The following is an 18965-nucleotide window of genomic DNA, read 5'->3' on the forward strand; positions in this document are numbered from 1 at the left end:
AGCAGTGACAGAGTGTTAAAACAGCTGGATTTGAGGAGCAATGCTGTGACAGAAAACTCACATTTTAGGTTTAAACCTTGAATCAGGAGTCAAACTCAGTGAATCACATGGCTTTGAGAATGATTTATTTGACCAGTCAAAACTCACACACTCACTTTTGCATTCAGCAATTACACATATTACAGTCACCAGGAAGTGTGCAGCCAGATCGTTTTGGATTACTCTGGATATTGGCAAGCAGTTAACCTTGATTTGTTGATGTAAATGACTATTGCACTGTTCTATTGAGCACCATGTCAACAAGCAGACTTGACAGCGCTGATGTCTGAGCTGTGGTTTGACTGAACTTTGCTAAGGTTACTTTTTACTTTTTGTGCTTTTCTCCTCAGCAGGCTCAGGTTTGGCTGGTTTTTCTTCATCTTTCCCTTTTTTTGTGTCAGCTTTGTCATCTTTTTTCAGAGCAGCTTCTTTGACGTCTTTGTCATCAGCTTTGTCTTCCTTCTTGGCATCAGCTTTATCAGCTTTATCTTCTTTCTCTTCGCTCTTTTTAGGTTCTGCCTTCTCCTCTTTTACTTCATCTTTGGCCTCAACTTTATCCTCAGTTTTCTCCTCTTTTACTTCGTCTTTGGCCTCTTCTTTATCCTCAGTTTTTTCCTCTTTTCCTTCATCTTTGGCCTCTTTATCCTCAGTTTCATCAGATTTTTCCTCTTTTCCTTCATCTTTGGCCTCTTTATCCTCAGTTTTATCAGATTTTTCCTCTTTTCCTTCATCTTTGGCCTCTTTATCCTCAGTTTCATCTGATTTTTCCTCTTTTCCTTCATCTTTGGCCTCCTCTTTATCCTCAGCTCCATCTGTTTCTTGTGCTTCTCCTTTGACCTCACTTTCCTCTCCTTCATCTTTCTCCTCTGTCTCCCCTTTGTCGTCAGCAGCCTCTGTCACTTCTTCCTTTTGTCCCTCTTCATCACCACCTGCATAAACAGATTGAAATATCATTACAATGAGTTAGATGATTTTAATTTAGCTCTTTATTCGTGTAATTGATGATGATAATCTAAAAAGAAGACCTTACCCTCTTCTCCCTCTTTAGCCTCTTCATCTCCTTCCTTAGCCTCCTCTTCACCTTCCTTTTCTTCATCTCCCTCCCCCTCTCCTCCTTCTTCTTCCTCCTTCTCCTCTTCTTCTTTTTTCTCCTCTGTTTCCTCTCCTCCCTCTTCTTCCTTCTCTTCTTCTTCCTCCTCTACCTCTTCCTCTTCCCCAGGTGGGCTGGCCTCAGCTTGCGGGGCGTGGCTGGCAGAGATGATCCCCTCAGTTGTGCTTAAGCTTGAGCTGAGGTGGCGTGAAGTCATCATGTAGGAGGTGCCAGAACTCAGGCTGGAGAGAATGGGTCGGGCAAAAGAGGGAGCTGCCAAACTGTGGCTGTAAAAAGAGGACACTCCTCCGGCACTGAAGCGAGACTCCTCCCCTTCCAAAAGCTTCCTGTTCAGGTCGAGGAAAACACAAGTAATGAGTAAGACAAGCTCATTTTAAAAGAATAGATTTAGCTTTTTCCATTTTCCTTTCTGATTAGGTTCTGCAACAGGACTTATAATACTCATACTGCTTTTTTTAAAATTCAATAAGCCTTTTCACGCATTCTTTTGTGTCTCATAGAGGTGGAATCCATTAAAAACACTAAGAATTATTTTAAACAAAAATAAGCATGAGAAATGCAAAAGAAAATGTTTCTGAATTTTCCAGTGCACTGTGGTAAAGTCCACATGGATTAAGTTTTAGGAATATTTACAGACTTAATAATAACACTGACAAAAACATTTAAAGGGAATGTTTCCCTTCTATATTACCACATTAATTTACCCCAGCAGGCTGATTAACATGATTAATCAACACCAGTAATTAGACGAGAGACTTCTCAACCTCACTGTTTCTTTCTTCTCACCTGTATGCAGCAATCTCGATGTCCAGAGCCATCTTGACATTCAGCAGGTCCTGGTAATCTTTCAGGTAACGAGCCATTTCATGTTTGGTGCCACTCAGCTCATTCTCTAATTCTGCAATAGTGTCCTGGATAAAAAGCAGAGCGAATAGCCACAAAGAACCTCAGAAAAACTAAAACAGATTTGAATAAGTATAGAGAGCCACAGCATGTTTACTGACCTGCATAGCAGCTATCTCAGTGCTCTGCTTCTCCTCTATCTCATTAAGCTGTTTCTCCAGGGATTCATTGAGGCCTCTGCATGCATCGATCTCGAGGAGACGGGCCTGTAGCTGGCGTCGGTACTCTCCGGCTTCATCCTTGGAGCTTCTCATGGCATCGCTGTGCTGGGCCACGGTTTCGGTTAGGGAGCCCACCTTCCCTCTGAACCACTCCTCTGCTGCTTGCATGTTCCTCGCTGCCAACCTCTCATACTGGGACCGGATATCTCGGAGAGCCCCAGAGAGATCTGGAGCTGCAGCTTCTGATTCTACAGCCACCTGGACACCCAGCTGGACTTGAGCCTGGAGTTCCACCACCTCACCTTCATGGATCCTCTTGAGGAAGGCCAGCTCTTCTAGCAGAGTTTCAACACTTTTCTCCAGCTCTGCTTTTGCTAAGGCAGCCTGGTCGGCCTCACGACGGGCCTCCATCAGCCTGCCCTCGGCTTCTTCTCGAGCCAAAATTTCCTCTTCATATCGACCCTGCAGTGCACTCAGGGTTTGTTCTAGCCGCTCTCTCTGGCCCAGGGCACCTTGTTGTTCTGCTCTTGCCTCATCCACAGCAGCTCTCAGGGATCGGGCCTCTTGCTCATACAATGCCCGGAGGCGGGACGGCTCAGCGTGCCTCTGCCTCAGCAGCAGAAGCTCTGCCTCCAGAGCACGGTTCTGCTGCTCAAGTTCACGCACTCTCTCGATAAAGCCTGCAAAACGGTCGTTGAGATCCTGCAGCTGGCTGCGCTCTTGTGTGCGTACGGTTCGGAAGTCTGAGCTGATCTGGGCCGCTTGGCTGAGCTCCAGCTCCAGGGAAGAAGAGGAGAATATCCCCCGGCCAGGAGAAGAGTACTGCAGACGGGAGGAGGACAGTGGGGATGGATGAGAAGAGTAGGCAGAGTGAGTCCTCCCTCTGGTCACCACACGAGGGGGAGGCTCAACATACCAGCGTTTGTATAAGGAGGAGGAATAGTAGGGGTCATACCCGATGCTACTCATGGCTGCAGAAGGGACAGGGTGCTCTCCCCAGCTCCTCTGTCTGTGTGTGTGGCTGTGTGTAGAGGTGTATGAAGAGCTCAGATTTAAGCCCCGACTGCTGCCTGCTGCAGCAACCTGCGCTTTTATAGCAGGACGGTGGAGTCTGACGCAAGCGCTTTCCCCAAACTCTGACAATGCAGGCTCTATAGGCTTACACTGCAACGGCACAAGATGAGAGGGAGGAACCATGAGAGCAAGTGTAGGAGGGAAAAGAGTGCCAGTTAAATATAGAGAAGACAGAAGAGAGGATGCAGAGAAGAGAAACTAATGCCATTTATAGTGCAGCAAAATTGAAATACATAGAAAGAAAGACTCGATTTAGATTTAATGTAAAACTTGGGCCTGGGGCCCTCAGCAATACTGTAAACAAGCTGCATAGCATATTAGTTGCATATTTTATTGAGTGAAAAAACATGGATGAAAGATACTTGCTGTGTTCTCACTGCAGGAAAGTGGGTGGCGGTGTCCTGATTTAACAATGGTGACACAGCATGTCTCCTTCTGGCTGAGAACAGAACTACAGCTGTGACCTTAAAAGACCTGCAATGATAAAATTCCACCCAAATGCAGGTAAGTCATCATGTGTTGGAGACACAATACAAAACCGGCCATTTGTGAGTAAGCATGTATCATTTGTAAAAATATCAATGAATCAGTTTATACCAGAAAAATTCTATTGTTTGCAATAAACTTCACTTGATCATTTGATTGATGAAAAAACCTTTTCTCTTTTTTTTGACACTTCCCAGATTCTGCGGATAACAAAAGTACATACTCTATATAAAAAAAACCCTTATCTGTCAAAGAAGAGGCTTCCTGTTGTTTGTCTGGCTGTTGACTCAAGTTTCAGAAAGACAGACAGACTCTCATCTGCAGCATGAACATAAAGGTGGTTCAGTTTCACCTAGTTGCTGACAGGCATTTTCTTTCCTTGTGTCACATGAATCTGTGCATGTTTGCAAGGGTGCAGTATCTTGCTTTTTTTCAGCCACATGCTTTAATGCAGTTTGTTGCAGTGCTTTGCAGCAATAACAGTTTTTGTGGGTGAGCCTGGTGTGCGCAATGAGCGCGTGTCTTTGATCTATAGCGTGTTGCCTGTGTAATTCTCCTTTGCAGCAATGTCCTGTAGAGTGCTTATAGGCAGATCTGTATCCAAACAGAAGGGAGGCAGGCAAAGGGAGGTGTGGAACCTCAGTGGGAGCTGGACTCTACTGCAGGCTGAGTCATCGGAACAGTTGTGATCACACAAACTCCACTGTGTACACTTTTTCCCACCCTAACAGCAGTCTGACAATCTGCACCAGGGTGATTTTTAGCAGACAAGATGCTTACAGAACCTGAGGCAATGAAACAGAGAATGTTGACCATTAAGTTCTCGTTCCAAACAAATTAAATCACTTACAGCTGTAATTTCAGGGCTCCTGCTTGTCCTGCCTGTGAAGATTATAAGTAATGGGTGTCTGGCATCTTGAACACAAACAGCTAATTTAGGTTGTCTGACAAAGGCTGTTTTTTTTACAGTCTAAATATCTCACTTTGTAGATAAAGATGCGTCAATAATTTATTTGACCACTAGAGGGCCAAAAAAGCATGAAAACCGTTACAACTAGCACCAGACCCAACTAAATAAACCTTACATTGGCTTGTAACTCCAGTACACTGTTGAGTCTATTACTAACAGCTTCCAAAATAAGTGTAAACATGCAATATCAGTGAAACATCAAATAAATCTAACTAACTAACATTATTTCTACATTTGTAAGTACAATATTTGCTTTTATGCACAATCAAAAACAAGTACATTATAAGGACCACATTTACATTACAGGCCCCTTCGTAGAAGTTAAACTACAAAAATCTTCACATTAACATGACTGTAAAATAACTTGTAACCATCAGAACCTTCTGAATTATATTTTTGGACTGATGGGCTGTGTCTTTCTGCATCATGGCTCCACATAGAAAATAACTTTAGAAGTGTGGCATCGTACATGAGAAGATTGGCAACTAACTAAAAATCAGTGGTAACAGAGAGAGTCATTTTACCAATCCTAGAAACACAGTGTTGTCAGATAACGACACCTCAAACAGTTTTCTAATTGCACAACCTCGCTCTGAAAAACAAGTACTTCAGACTTGGTAGTCAGACAGTCTAGGACAGATTAGATATTTTGAGGGACGCTGCATGTTGCACATCTTCCTCCGTGGACAGCATCCAAGCACAAAGCCCTTGCTTGCCCTTCAAAACTACTCCCCCAAAAAACAGATCAAACTTTTATTGATAAATAGGAATGGAAACTGATGAACACTGGAAGCCAAATCGCCGGTGAAATCAAAATATGTATTTTCAGCTCAGATCGGCACCAGCATGCTTATTGTACACCTGATCAGGACTATCTCAGAGGTTGTAATGTTATGATAAGGTGCATAATCTGAAACTATTCAAAAGGATTTTTCATTTCAGTGTTATTGGCCAGGGGGTGTTCCACCACTGTACTCTGTTGTATGATAGATCAGTTGAAGCCTTTTTTATTCCTATTTATCAATTTTTATTTTTTTTTTGTTTAAGGGTTAGTGTGTTGTGTAGTCTAATCTAACTTTGTACTTCAGCTGTTTGTTGCTGGGCAGGTAGCACGCAGCTGGTTTTGTCAACACTTCTTTTCCTGAAAAGATGTGTTGCTATTATTCACAATAAAAACACAGAGACTCAACAGTTTCTTTTCTGCAGCATCTGCCCTTGTAGTTTCAACTCGATACAATACAATCTAATATCAGGGTTACTTGAGGAAAGTTGGCCTCGCGCCTGGAATTCCATTAATGTTTTATTTATAGACCTCTGTATTTCTAGTGGGTCATAATCTGATTGTAGGGGGCAGGAGACTTTGCCTAACACTTCAGTTTTTGGCTCTGTGGCTCAGTTTGAAAGTTTCATCTTTTAAATCTATTCAATAAGTTCTGGGAATTTCTTCTTCGTGGCATAAAGAGATGCTACAGGATGTTTGTCTTCCATTATTTGTCTCAGAGTAACACTGCATAAAACTATAAGAAGGTCAAACAAAAGGCATTTCTCAAATTAAAATCTAAGAATAGAGAAAAGCAACTTGAAATAAATAATAAATGGAAGTATGCTGTAGGGATATTACCAATAATTAATCAATGGCAGCAGTTTGATATTTGAGTGTTTTTTTGTTGCATAAAAAAACGAGTGTATTTAACTCTTATGGAATTCAGCATGAAGCAAAGTATGGCGCATGTACCCCAAAAGAAAACCAAACTAATTGGCAATGTGATACTTGAGTGACTCCTAGAGGCGATAGTCAGAAATAGCACTCTAAATTACCCAGCCTTCACAAAACCATTAACTGTATGAAGGTTTTATGTTTATGTTAGAAGATCTTTGGTAGGATTTGATAACATTTCTTTTTAAGCGGACAGGTATTTGTTTTTGTGTATTCATCTCGCTTGTGTCAACAATCAGGAGTGTAATAGCAGGAGCTGTCGAATAGTGCTCCATTCCTTTTATTTTGCACTAGCTACATTTACAGTAATCAAACTGTATGAGAGCATAGTGTTTTATATATGGGGCTGTTAATTCAGCTTTTTGGTAACCCAATAATGGAATTTCCCTTTCCTGTGGTGCAAGTGTATGAACATGCATGAGCCCAATTGTTAACATAAATAAAAAAAAACATGTTAACAAATGTTATTTTTACTACACATATAGAGTTTTTGCAGTTGAACAAGATTCTCTGTCAGTGATCAAGCTGTTCAGCTTAGCACGAAGAACATATTTGTGGGCAACTCTGCTCTTTACACTTTTGTTCCAGAGATCTCAATTTAAAAGTCATGTTGCTATTTTGGTTTATGTTTGACCTCTGGCCTTCCCAGCCTGTCCCCCCAGCCCTGCAGAGCTCTGGTTCTATTGGCCCTCCTCTTGTGTCGGTCAGAGTAAGAAAACCTCTGACAGGTGGATAGCAAAGAGGCCTGCCTGTTACGCACTGCCACCATCTAAGAGGCTATAAAAAGAGTATGGTATACTGGCCTGGCCTCACTGTGGGTCAGCCAGTGTGTGAGCATCTTAGAAGGGCTGAGGGCTCCGTGTCTGGCTTAAGTTAAACTCAGAAACTGTTTAACATGGCTGCTGTCCATCGCTTGGTTATTGTCCGCCATGGAGAGAGCTCCTGGAACCAAGAGAACCGCTTCTGTGGCTGGTTTGATGCCGACCTCAGTGAGAAGGGTCTCGAGGAGGCCAAGCGTGGCGCCAAGGCAATCAAGGATGCAGGCATGAAGTTTGATGTGTGCTACACCTCTGTGCTGAAACGGGCCATCAAGACTCTGTGGACCATCATGGAGGGCACAGACCAGATGTGGCTGCCGGTGATTCGCTGCTGGCGTCTGAACGAGCGCCACTATGGAGGCCTCACTGGACTCAACAAGGCAGAGACGGCTGAAAAGCACGGTGAGGAGCAGGTGAAGATCTGGCGTCGTTCTTTTGACACCCCACCTCCACCCATGGATAAGGACCACCCTTACCACAAAATCATCAGTGAGGTGAGACAACTAATACTGAGAAAAATGATGCGTTGGTTGATTCAGAAGAAATAATACATGACTAATACAGTTTCATACTACTCATTCCTTTAATTGCCTCATCATCCGGTATAAAATCTACCCAAAGAAATATGAAGTACCTAACAACATTCATTTAAGTGTGGGAGTAAGTTTTTTGTTTGTTTTTCTACCCACAGTCTCGCCGCTACAAGGACCTGAAGCCTGGTGAGCTGCCCACTTGTGAGTCACTGAAGGACACCATCGCCCGTGCCTTGCCTTTCTGGAATGATGTCATTGCTCCACAAATCAAAGCTGGGAAGAATGTTATCATCGCTGCCCACGGCAACAGCCTCCGTGGAATCGTCAAGCACCTTGAGGGTGAGTATTACAGCTTGGCGGTGAATTAAAAAAAAAAAAAAAAAAGAATGGGGGGTTGTATAAATATATATCATAATCATTGATGATATGACAACTAACAATCCAAAATTACCCACATATCCTATTTTGGTTTTAAAGCAGCTTTAGCTGCATTTGCATACAAGGAAAGACTCGTCTTTACACACACACACACACAGCTGTGGATTACGGGGCATATAAATAGCAGGACTCATGCACCAGTGCAGAGACAGGATAGAAGGCCATGAGTGCGGTTCCCATTACAGCCGCGACCTTTATGTAGAAAGGTTGTACATTTTCAAGGAGTGGTCAGACATGAAGAAGAGAGTTAATTTCACAGGGCAGCAGTAAATGTCAGGCAGGAAAGGTAGAAGATGTTGAGAGAAAGAAGCAGATTCATTTTCATAGATCATAAATTATACATTGCTGTAACAGATTCCAATATGAAAAAAAGTCTGCTCGATTTACTAATTAGTTTTGAATTAATTTTGTCATGTCTGCTGATGAACATGTCTGTTTGTCTATCTTTCTCCAGGTATGTCTGATGCTGCCATTATGGAGCTGAACCTTCCAACTGGAATCCCAATAGTGTACGAGCTGGATGCAAACCTCAAGCCTGTCAAGCCCATGGCTTTCCTCGGTGACGAGGAAACAGTGAAGGCGGCTATGGAGGCTGTGGCTGCCCAGGGCAAAGCCAAGAAGTAAGCCTGCCTTAAAGGCTCCACGATGAGGCAGAAAAAGACTTCTACCCTTTCATCCTTCAGCTTTTTTCCTCCCGTCTATTTGTCCATCCTCCTAGTCCATTCCAACTGGGGAATTGTTTAATGGTTCTTTTGGAGAAGGGCCATGTTCAGCACATTAACCTCCAGTTTGCTTAAATGACTAAAAGAGAGAGGAGCTGTCAATCTGAGCAGACAGCCAAGCCCCATATTTTTCACACTCGCACATCACTCAGCCCTTATAAATTGTGGTCAAACCCTATTTTGAGGGGCTCACCACTCTGGCACACCCAATAAAAAAAGTCAAGTTTTTACACAGGCCTATGTCCACTTCATTTTTTCCTAATTATCCTCCTCCATTTCTTCCCCCACCTTTCCTTCCTTCAAAATACTTGTCTATTCTCATCTCATACATGCACTCTTCCTCAATTTCCATGTGGAAATGAGTAGTTTCAGCAAAGCATAAAGGTGCTGTGAATTCGTACCCTCTAGGTAGAGGGAGGTGGATGAAAAGAGAGAAGTCAATGGGTTCATCTTGGCAGCGTTCCCATGATGCAGGAAAAAGCTTGTTTGTCCTCCACTCCAGTCAGATCACAGCAAGAAACATGCAAACAGAATGATTTTTAACAGCTACCTTTAACGCATAAAATAAGTAACATCTAGTTTGCATCCTTGTAGACAGACGGGTGCTAAAATATAAAAGACATGGTTTGGCTACACTTCTCCCCTGTGCTGCAGCAAATAAATTCTTTAGTCCGAGATAAAAGATTTTATTCCTGATGGATCCCAGTTACTTCAGCAACTACAATAACTTGTGAGTAAGTAAGGTGCAGCACTAATGCTATCCCCACTACCGATCAAAACTTCAAATAAGATCTTTTAAATGGAATGGTTCAGTTGCTCTGGTGGCCGAACACCTTAAGATACCAACTTTGTCACGTGCCAGTACAAACATTAACATCAAACGCCATTAAATAACGTCTCTGTAGTACTTGAAAATGTTTTTGTGTGAAATCCACTTGACGTGAAAAAACTGATACGCCCTCTGGTGTATCAACTATTCAAACTGTTGGTTATTTTCCAGGCACAAGCACACAATTTTCTGGTACACCAAACACAGAAACGCATTTACAGCAACACTAAGCGCTCTGTTAGCCAGTGCCTGCTCTCAGAGGAGCTTTATATTAAATGCAGAGGTCATTATGGTGTCTACGCTGACAAAGCTAATATTCTGCCGGTCTAATGTCCACTAAAGGTCACAGCATTATTTAAGCAATACGGCAATTCAAAATATCTACCAGCACTATACACTAAATTGAAGTTAATATAACTGTCCTATTTATTTTGAAAGGATTAAAAGAGTAAATTAAAAGATTAAGATTCAAATATTAATATAAAGACACACTTCACTAATTTAAAGTTACAATAAAGCACAAAATTATGTACCATAAAATTCAGCACCCAGGTTTATTTTGAGATTAGAATGATTATAATTGTTTTCCTTAGTTTAACACAATATTACATTACAATATATTGGTAAAAAAAAACAAAAAAAAACGACATTATCAAACAAAAACAGACTAAAGCAGAGCTGCAGTGAGAAGGGAAGGTTTATATTAGTGTTACAGTGCCACCTACTGGCTGACAGAGAATGTATAAAATCTGAGGTTGAATAAAAAGACTGCCTTGAAATGCCGGTCAGGACATTTGGTGTGTTCAAACAGGTCCAGGAGTTCAGTCATGGTTAGGCTCAGAGGGATCTTGATCCGTCTCAGCTTTACTGGATTGTCTCTTGAAGGGCTTTAAGAAGCCAGGGAGAGACGCAATCTTGTGACGGTTTTTCTTGTACGAGACTGCGTTATGCGTTTCTTCTCTTGATATTTCAACATATTCTGCAGCACTTGTGACATTCTTTTCTATGTTGTTGACCAACTCCCCCTGGTGGAAGTGAAACACGATTGACACCAGTCAGTTTGTGGTTTATCATACAGTTCTTTTACCTTAGTTCTAGATGCTGCATGAGAACAAAGTCGGGCATTTTACCTGACTCTCTAACAGCATGGCGGTGTCGGCAAAAATCTCGTGCAGCTCCTGAATGCCAGACTCGAGGTAGATGATGTCCTGGTGACGTATTTCAATCTCAGTCAGAGCCTGGTTTGAAATGTGGGTGTCAGAGTTGACCTGTGGAAGCAAAAAGTACATTTTAAGAGAAAACATCAGTAGTAAAAAAATAAATCCATCGTATAGGTTATTGATTATAGATTTCAGATAAACTGTACATTTGGTGCAAAGCAAAAACTTTACAAACATCAGATATGAAGATGGCTAAATTATCACGGCGCAGCATTTCTTCCAACTCTTCATCTGTAGTCACTTTATCCACTAAGAGAGACAAAAGGGAACATCTGTCATTGTGTATAATAATTAGGAAACCAATTAGGTAACTGAGCAATCTTACCGACAGTTGGAGTCAATTATTAAGACAATTTTATTCAAGAGAACATTACATACATCTTTGGATGATCATCACTGGATTGCATGATTATCTCTAGTAAAAAGACAAGCTTCACTTTAATCGAAAAAAAAAAAAAAAAGACGTGCCTTTCATTCAAACCACAACGTGTGCACAAATTAATCAGAAAGATTATACCAGATAAAATCCTAACTTCCTCCCCTACATTGTGCCCTCCTATTATCTGAAGTTCTATAAAACCATCCACAACAGGCGTTTACGTCGCTGCAAGTTTCCTTGCTGGCGATCAAATGTCTCAGTTTAATATTTATTAATGATGCTGATTTAAGTTGCTGCGGTACGACGTGAAATCCATTCACACGTCACTGACCAAACTGAGGAGGAACAAATGTTTATGACTTGATTCAAACTACTCACCAATCACCAGCTGTCTCTGAATGTGTGCCTTGCATTTCTCTCTGAAGGAGATTTGTGCTTTATGGTAACCTCTCATGACATCAGCAAAGCAGCGAGTCAGGTGCGAGTGCTGGTGGAAGGGAGTCACCGCAATTTTAAATCAGATTATTGAGCCACAGATGTAAATAAAAAACATATATCCAAATATGAGAGCATAGTCAGACAATTAGAGTTCAAAGACTCGAGGCCTCGTCTGGGACAAACACTCAAAAGGAATTAAGAGTACCAATTCCAGACCTGGTTCCTTTGAATACGATGGATTACTGAGGTGCTAGAACCGTTCTCATCTGCAGGCCAGTTCTTCTGCATTGCTGGAAAAACACGAGACAGATCCGATATGAATACTAACACAGGATCAAGTTACAACCTTTAATATAACTGGAGTCTTCTGCTGAGAGCTATAGCTCTGTTGTGTTGCTGTCAGGTTTTTCTAAGAGAATGTTTTTTTTTTAAGCCGATGACCACTACACTACACTTCTGTCTCTATCCATTTGCAAATCAAATCATGTGTTCAGACTTCCTGAATGCACTCCCAGTTTTTGAAGAAGTGATGTCCTGCAGTTCAACTGTCTCAAGCAATAATGACAAGGAGCCCCTCATCAACAATTTACTAAATCTGATGTCTCTGCACAAAATCAATTATCATTCACTAAAAAAAAAAAAAAAGCACGATACAAACATGTTAGCGCCACCTACATTTCAACTTGGCTCGGACCAGGCTGGCGGTTTTTTTGGTCTCATTGTTCAGCAGCTCCACTTCATCTCTGTTCCCTAAAAACAACAGAAGAGGTTTATTTTAAAGGCCAACTTTCGCTGTAAACCACTTTGTGTCACTCATTTTAAAATGTGGTAGGTCACAACAAGTCATATGAGTATGCGCCGTGCCAAAGTGTAATTCGATCTACTTGGGCTGCACTGGTCATTGAAGGGTCAACCCACTTAGAGACACAGACAAATGAGCGCGTGAGAGAAGGCGAAACTTTGATTCGTCACTTGGTCGTAAGCCTCGCCCATAGCCTTGTATGGCATGGCCACAGCTAATCTGATGGACAGGCGCTCCGCAGCTGAAATGAAGTCGTGTCTGTGACATGCAGATGGACTGCAGATGGAAATTAGCTTCTAAACTACAATCTGGTGCAGGTCATCTCTTTACTTTGTAATTAATGTACTTTGCACATGGTCCCTGACTAAATAAAATAAAAAAATAAACCTGAAATCACGGCACCGTAGCTCCATTTCAGCTGCAGAGCGCCTGTAGTTGGTGTCCTGCCGAGAGATCACGGCACCGATCCTCCCGAGCAGGTCATCAAACTGGGTCCTGGTGAGCCTGAAATACCGCTGGAAGCGGCCGTCATCCAAACTCCTGGAGAAGGCGGTGAAATTATCCGAGCTGAATGCACCACCGGATGATGTCACTGACCCAGACACGACGGCGTGTGCGTTTCAGACGAATCTCGGACTGCCACAGCAGGTACAAGGACGCGATGGTACTTATATCAGCCATGGTTGATGAGGCGGGTAAATTCAATTTACACCCGCGGCAATACTCGCGCAAGTTAGGCGGTGCGAATACATGAAGACATGATTTCGTCCGCCAACTTTCACAAATTCACAGCAATGATTGCCAATCGTTGCAGTGCAGCAAGAAACTCCGGGCACAGTTCAAACATAGCGCGCTGCGGTCTGGCAGTGGCACAGCTCAGCTGGAGGTCTAGGGGGTGTGCCTCGTGACGTTTTTTTTTTAGAAACCAATCAGAGGTGCCTTATTGTCACGTCGTGGATATTCATGAGGAAAACTGGACAAGCCAGTCGTTTGCCACACAGGCCAATTCTAGCTCACACAAAACAGCTTGAAACAAGGAGACAAGGACGATATTTTTGACAGAAACGATGCACAATGCATTCAATAATAGTGGTGATCACAGTAATATGTATATTTGTAAATGAAATAACGATGGAAGTGGATCTTTAAAGAAGTAGGCATTTCCGTATATTATGTGTTTAATGTTACCCAGCTGCACATACTATGAAAGATAAATAGAACCTACAAAAGGATTATGTTTTACGCATCACCTTTATATCTAAACTACTGATTTAAGAATAGCACGGGTGGACAAAGTATAGTGGAAAAAAAAAAAAAAAAAAAAAAAAAAAAAAAAAAAAAAGGCTTGAGACTATTTTTTAGGATGTTTGAAGTCACTACCATCCCAAAACTTTAGAAAAGCACAGCTTAGGACATTTGTTTGATTTCAGAAGATGGGGATTTTTATATTGCACTGCTAGCTTCAAGGATCATCATCCTCATCCGGGCCTCACAAGAAATTTTCATCAGCAGTTATACAGCTAACTTAAGATAGATGTCATCCAATAGGCTCTACCATTACTTTTTTTTTTATTGTTTCGTATACTGACTAAGAAATCTGACCTGTAATTGCTAGTCTTGAATATATATATATTTTTTTCAGTTTTAAGTAGCTAAATCTCATTTAATTTGACACCGAATCCAACAGCAATCCACCATTAAAGAGTTCTTAATATTTACCTCTAAAAACCTCAAATCGTGGAGGAATGGACCAACCAGTGAAGCCCAGCATTTATCAAGCTGACATTAGATGGAGGAACTATGATGCGATTTTATTTCTTTTTTTTTTTTCTTTTTAAACTGGCATATTAACTGGCGGTGCCGTTAAGAACTGGGCCACATCAACGCATGACTCGCAATGCGATTGTGCTCGGAAGACGGATCAGTACCAATCGTCTTTGCAGACTGGAGAAACAAAAGTTTTTGAGAATGTATTTTTGTTTTTCTGTCAAGTTGTTTGTTCGGTGTATTCTTGTGTGGGCTCTCAAGCTATGGATGTGTGTTCTCTCATATTTTAGAGAGAGCTTCAAGAGTTACAAGGTACTACCGATCTCAAAAGAGGGAGACCTTGAGGAAGAGGGGGAAGGAGTGGTGTTAAAGCAATACAATGTAACTTCTCAAAAAGCCCATTATGGAGCTCCCCCTACAGGCTTGGAGGTAATGTACGGTTACACTGTCGTAAATACAACACCCTTTCACGTTTGTTGACGAACCGGCGAGGAGTCAGAAGGTGCAAGCTATGTCGACCGAGAAGGTAAGAGTAATCAAATGTACCTGGGAGCGTGAGAGGGGTCTATTTGTTTTTGCGGTAGGTGTGCCAGAAAGCAAGTCGAAGTACTTCCGCTCAGCTCCCGGGCCGGTCCAGCAAAGTTACATAGCGCAGTTTTTCCAACTCAGACCCCCGAAGGGCATAGGAGACAGGCCAATCGTAATATTAAAACTCATTCTAGCCACACAATGTTTTTCAAGCTGTTATTTTAAGGTAGAAATGTTACATAGTATTGCTTTAAGGGGGTAACCTCATACCCTAAAACAATAGAGCGCTTGTAGCTAAATATACCAGCTCAGGCTATTTAGATAAAACAGCCGCTTAATCGAAAGCTCTCTAGAAGAAGGCATGACAAATACATCATTAAAATACAAGGGGGAGGTGGGGCTGCCATGAAGAACGTGAAGGATCTGTGCATGTGAATGCTGCACTTTTAGAAACCTTTTCAAACATCCATTTGAGTTTTAAGTGGCCAAAATATCTCTTATAACGTCAATGTAGTCATACATCCGCCTCAGTGCATTTTATGATGCGTCCTCTATAAACTGCTGCAGGGGGTGTTTGTCAAAGGCTGCTTTGCATATTTTTCTGGATCCTTTGCTTGGTTAGTCTTGTGTTGTGTGCTCTTAAAGATATGATAAAATTAAAAAAAAAACATCAACAGTGAGGAAATCAAGTTTTGAACTTGAGAAACTTTGAACATATCTTACTCTTGTTTCGATTTGGAGAAGAGAGGATGGTTCCGTGTCTCCTTTCCACTTCCTCAGATTGACTGGAGATTTTTTCAATGAGGCTTCTCACGTCCCCCACCTACACAAACATGGACGCCATCGTGTTAGGTTATTTAAAAAGACGACGTGAAAAAAATAAAGACATAAATGACACTAGCTTGCAGTAAAGCTGGCCTGACAATAGGTTATTCCTCTTTTTCAGTCAAATAAAAACTCCACGCGGAACACGTGTCCATTCCCGGAGGCATTCGATTTGTGAACAGCTGTTATCTTTGTCAGCTCATCAACGAACCCGTTGTTCTGGCATTAAAACCCTAATGATGCGATTTTTATATTGCCTTTCAACATTATAGAAATGTAGTCACAACACCAGCTTCTGACAACGATGGGGTTGCAGTGGTCACGTGACTTTGACCCAGCCAGCACCTGTTACTGCAGCCCCTGTACAAACTTTACCGTTTCGAAAAACTCCTCCATGTTGACCGTGCTCCCTGCCGCATCCGTCATATCACACGGCTGCTGCGGGCAAAAGAGGAGCTCATTAAAGGCGCTGTCAACCGCCACCTGTTTCTGCAGGAAAAGCCCACTCAATATGTTTTCAGCATAAACAACACCAGTGTGAAAACGAGCCTTGGTACTTCTCCTATAATGGGGGAAAAACTAGCTGCATTGGCCATCTTCTTCAGTTGAAATGACATCATGAACCCTGTTTTTTTTTTTTATATAAATCTTTACGACGAAAGAACATACCTGATAGTCCTGTTTTCTTTATTTTTGGTGATACGGTTCAAGGTAACCTGCAGTCTGTCCTCTTGTGGGATGAGGTCACCCGAGCACACCTGGTGTAATAAAGGGCGCGGGCACGCATGCGCGCTACCGTCAAAATGAGCAAACAAAAGCACCTGTCCGTCCACCGCCTGTTTAAATTACAAATACACGGAGCGGGCCCGATAGATACGCCTGAGGTAATCACCATGACCTGTACGAAAAAGAAACTGAGCTCTCTTGTAAAATTTTGCCAAATTAGAAAGTGGAAATGTTCCAAATGTCATTGACACCACAGTGTGAAAACCTCAACAACATCTATTAAGTGGGATTTGTAGTGTGGTTTTCTTCGTGTTCAACTCAGATTTTGGTTTTCCAAAATTAGCTGACTACTCACCTGTAAAGAGCACCATGGTGACGTGAACTGTAACATAAAGGACTCACCTCACCACCTGTAAACACGGCCAAACTACTGACCAATTGGAGGCCTGAGTGTACAGTACCTACGGTATCCCAGCAGGGACATAAGACTTGACAATTGATGTACAAATTGATGTACAGATCTCCTAGACTAGGGGTGTCAAACTCATTTTCACCGAGGGCCACATCAGCATAATCGTTGCCCTCAAAGGGCCAGATGTAACTTATAAATGTAACTACTCCTTAATGTTAAATAACTCTTAATTTATGACTTATTCAAGTAACAAATATTGCATATATATTTGCATAGATGTAAAATATGTTTGCTTGTTGCTCTGTTATTTTATCATAAATCCGTTTTAATTGTCAGGTTATGAAAGTCACATGACTCCCATCAATCAACAATCAAACTATCCAAGTGAATAAAGAAAAATAACATCAAACACAAGTTATGACATTTACTTTGTTCAAAACTTGAAATATCAAACAAAGCTAGCTTTTACTGCCGTATTGTTTTTGGTTGTGGCTTTGGTTTGGCTGTGGTATGTGCACAACCTCGTCCACAGAGGGGGAGGGGTTTGGGGGGCGATTCGGAGCTTATTAGAGGTTGGGGGAGGGACCTGAAAGTTGTATCAGTTCGAATTTTCCGACTTTAGACTCGGAATTTTGAAAACTTGCCGACTGCAGCTATAAACTCTTGTATGGGCCACATAAAATGACGTGGCGGGCCACATTTGGCCCGCGGGCCTTGAGTTTGACACATATGCTCTAAAGGAATATGCCCTATTGGGTCCGACATCACCACGAAGGTTTAGCGTCAGAGTGACTTCAGTAGCTTCACCTAACCTACAATTGATTCCCCTGTTGCTTTCACTTGTGAACAGACAATAAATACTATCGACTGTCACGCCTAAACTGAAAGAGCATTCTGTTCTAATCCAAGATGAAGCAATGATGGAGCTTATCAGCATTCCCGCTCCATCATGCTGCAAACTGTTCAGGTGAAGGGACAACACAGGGACTGGGCCACTTCTTAAAATCCCCGAAGAACATGTTTTTTTGTACAAACACCAGGACAAATAACAGATGTAAGGACTTTTGTTTGTGTCTTTGTTACAGTCCGTGTTGCAGCACTGATAATTTAACTGTTTTTTTTTTACAACCAGGATCATCTCTGTAAATAAATAACTTCAGGAATCATTGAGTTTCTGCCAGATTTATTTGACCATTCCTCTAAAATCATAACCAATTTACCCAATCCAAAGCCCTCCCTTGGCAGCTGGCATGAAGGGTCCCAAAAAGAGATACAGATGAAGAGGATGGGAGAAAGATGCTCACTGAGACTTCATTTGATGTAGGATGTTCAAAGTTTCTGAGGAGTGTGAGGAGAAAGAGGGAGGCTGAGGCTGAAAATGCAGCAGGAGAAGCTGCAAATGGCGAGACTGAGAGTGTGTGCGTCAGGGAAGAAGGTCAGCGAGTGTGCTTCTTTGCTTCTGAGGGAGGGAATCTCTGCTTTGATGGATGAAATTAAACAACTGTTTATAGTGAATTAATATAAACAATACTTAAATAGTTACGCTCAGGGGTGCAGATGGGATTTTTGAACTGGGGGGGCAAGCTGTCAACAAATGATTTCAACTCAATTATTTTTGAGTAATTTGGGCATTAACTGGCGCTCAAGTCGTTACTTTTTGTAATCCTCTATGGGCCAATAATTTGCACTAAAAAGCCGTTGTAGAATTATTTGAAGTCATGGATAAACAACACTGGACATTGTGAAACAAAGGTCGATCCGATTAACACCAGCCGTACATTATGAAACTGTCCGGAATACCAATCACCCACCAACACATGTGCAGCAACCAGTTCCTCTTTAGGACCCTGGGGAGTGTACCCATGGGTACACTGAAGTGCATTAACAAGGATTCATGTCATCACTTTTCAATGAAGGCCAAACACAATCTTTAAAACAAATAAAGTGGCCGTGTTTATAAGATTAGATTCATACATTATTAACAATGCTATCATTTCACAAGCATCAAACACCGTTACACTGCATGTCAATGTAGAAAAATTAGCCTTTTAAAAGAGCTAACTTTCC

General features: G+C 41.9%; 3 protein-coding genes across 5 annotated transcripts; 1 reads left to right on the forward strand and 2 right to left on the reverse strand.

Moving 5' to 3' along the window:
• Positions 1–108: 108 nt before the first annotated feature.
• nefla (neurofilament light chain a) lies at positions 109–3373 on the reverse strand. Its single transcript, XM_075456074.1, has 4 exons — positions 2155–3373; positions 1937–2061; positions 1070–1476; positions 109–968 (listed from the first exon to the last, which is right to left on the reverse strand). Exons 1-4 carry the CDS (start codon positions 3181–3183, stop codon positions 358–360), a joined length of 2172 nt encoding a protein of 723 aa, XP_075312189.1. The 5' UTR covers positions 3184–3373; the 3' UTR covers positions 109–357.
• Positions 3374–7260: 3887 nt separating this feature from the next.
• Positions 7261–9202, forward strand: pgam2 (phosphoglycerate mutase 2 (muscle)). The gene is made up of 3 exons (XM_075455500.1): positions 7261–7773; positions 7971–8151; positions 8705–9202. Exons 1-3 carry the CDS (start codon positions 7357–7359, stop codon positions 8872–8874), a joined length of 768 nt encoding a protein of 255 aa, XP_075311615.1. The 5' UTR covers positions 7261–7356; the 3' UTR covers positions 8875–9202.
• A 1152-nt stretch (positions 9203–10354) lies between these two features.
• Positions 10355–16891, reverse strand: LOC142372566 (syntaxin-2-like). 3 transcript variants are annotated; one of them, XM_075455499.1, is made up of 10 exons: positions 16842–16891; positions 16430–16518; positions 16136–16195; positions 15659–15758; positions 12514–12588; positions 12055–12128; positions 11779–11887; positions 11197–11270; positions 10932–11069; positions 10355–10826 (listed from the first exon to the last, which is right to left on the reverse strand). In XM_075455499.1, exons 3-10 carry the CDS (start codon positions 16184–16186, stop codon positions 10623–10625), a joined length of 825 nt encoding a protein of 274 aa, XP_075311614.1. In that variant the 5' UTR covers positions 16187–16195; positions 16430–16518; positions 16842–16891; the 3' UTR covers positions 10355–10622. The 3 variants fall into 3 exon arrangements, with proteins under 3 accessions (XP_075311614.1, XP_075311612.1, XP_075311613.1); XM_075455497.1 differs by having other exon boundaries at positions 16136–16198; XM_075455498.1 differs by lacking the exon at positions 16842–16891 and having other exon boundaries at positions 16136–16198; positions 16430–16546.
• Between the last annotated feature and the right edge of the window lie 2074 nt (positions 16892–18965).

Source organism: Odontesthes bonariensis, chromosome 22, assembly GCF_027942865.1.
Source record: "Odontesthes bonariensis isolate fOdoBon6 chromosome 22, fOdoBon6.hap1, whole genome shotgun sequence".
In the NCBI taxonomy this organism is placed as follows: Eukaryota; Metazoa; Chordata; class Actinopteri; order Atheriniformes; family Atherinopsidae; genus Odontesthes; species Odontesthes bonariensis.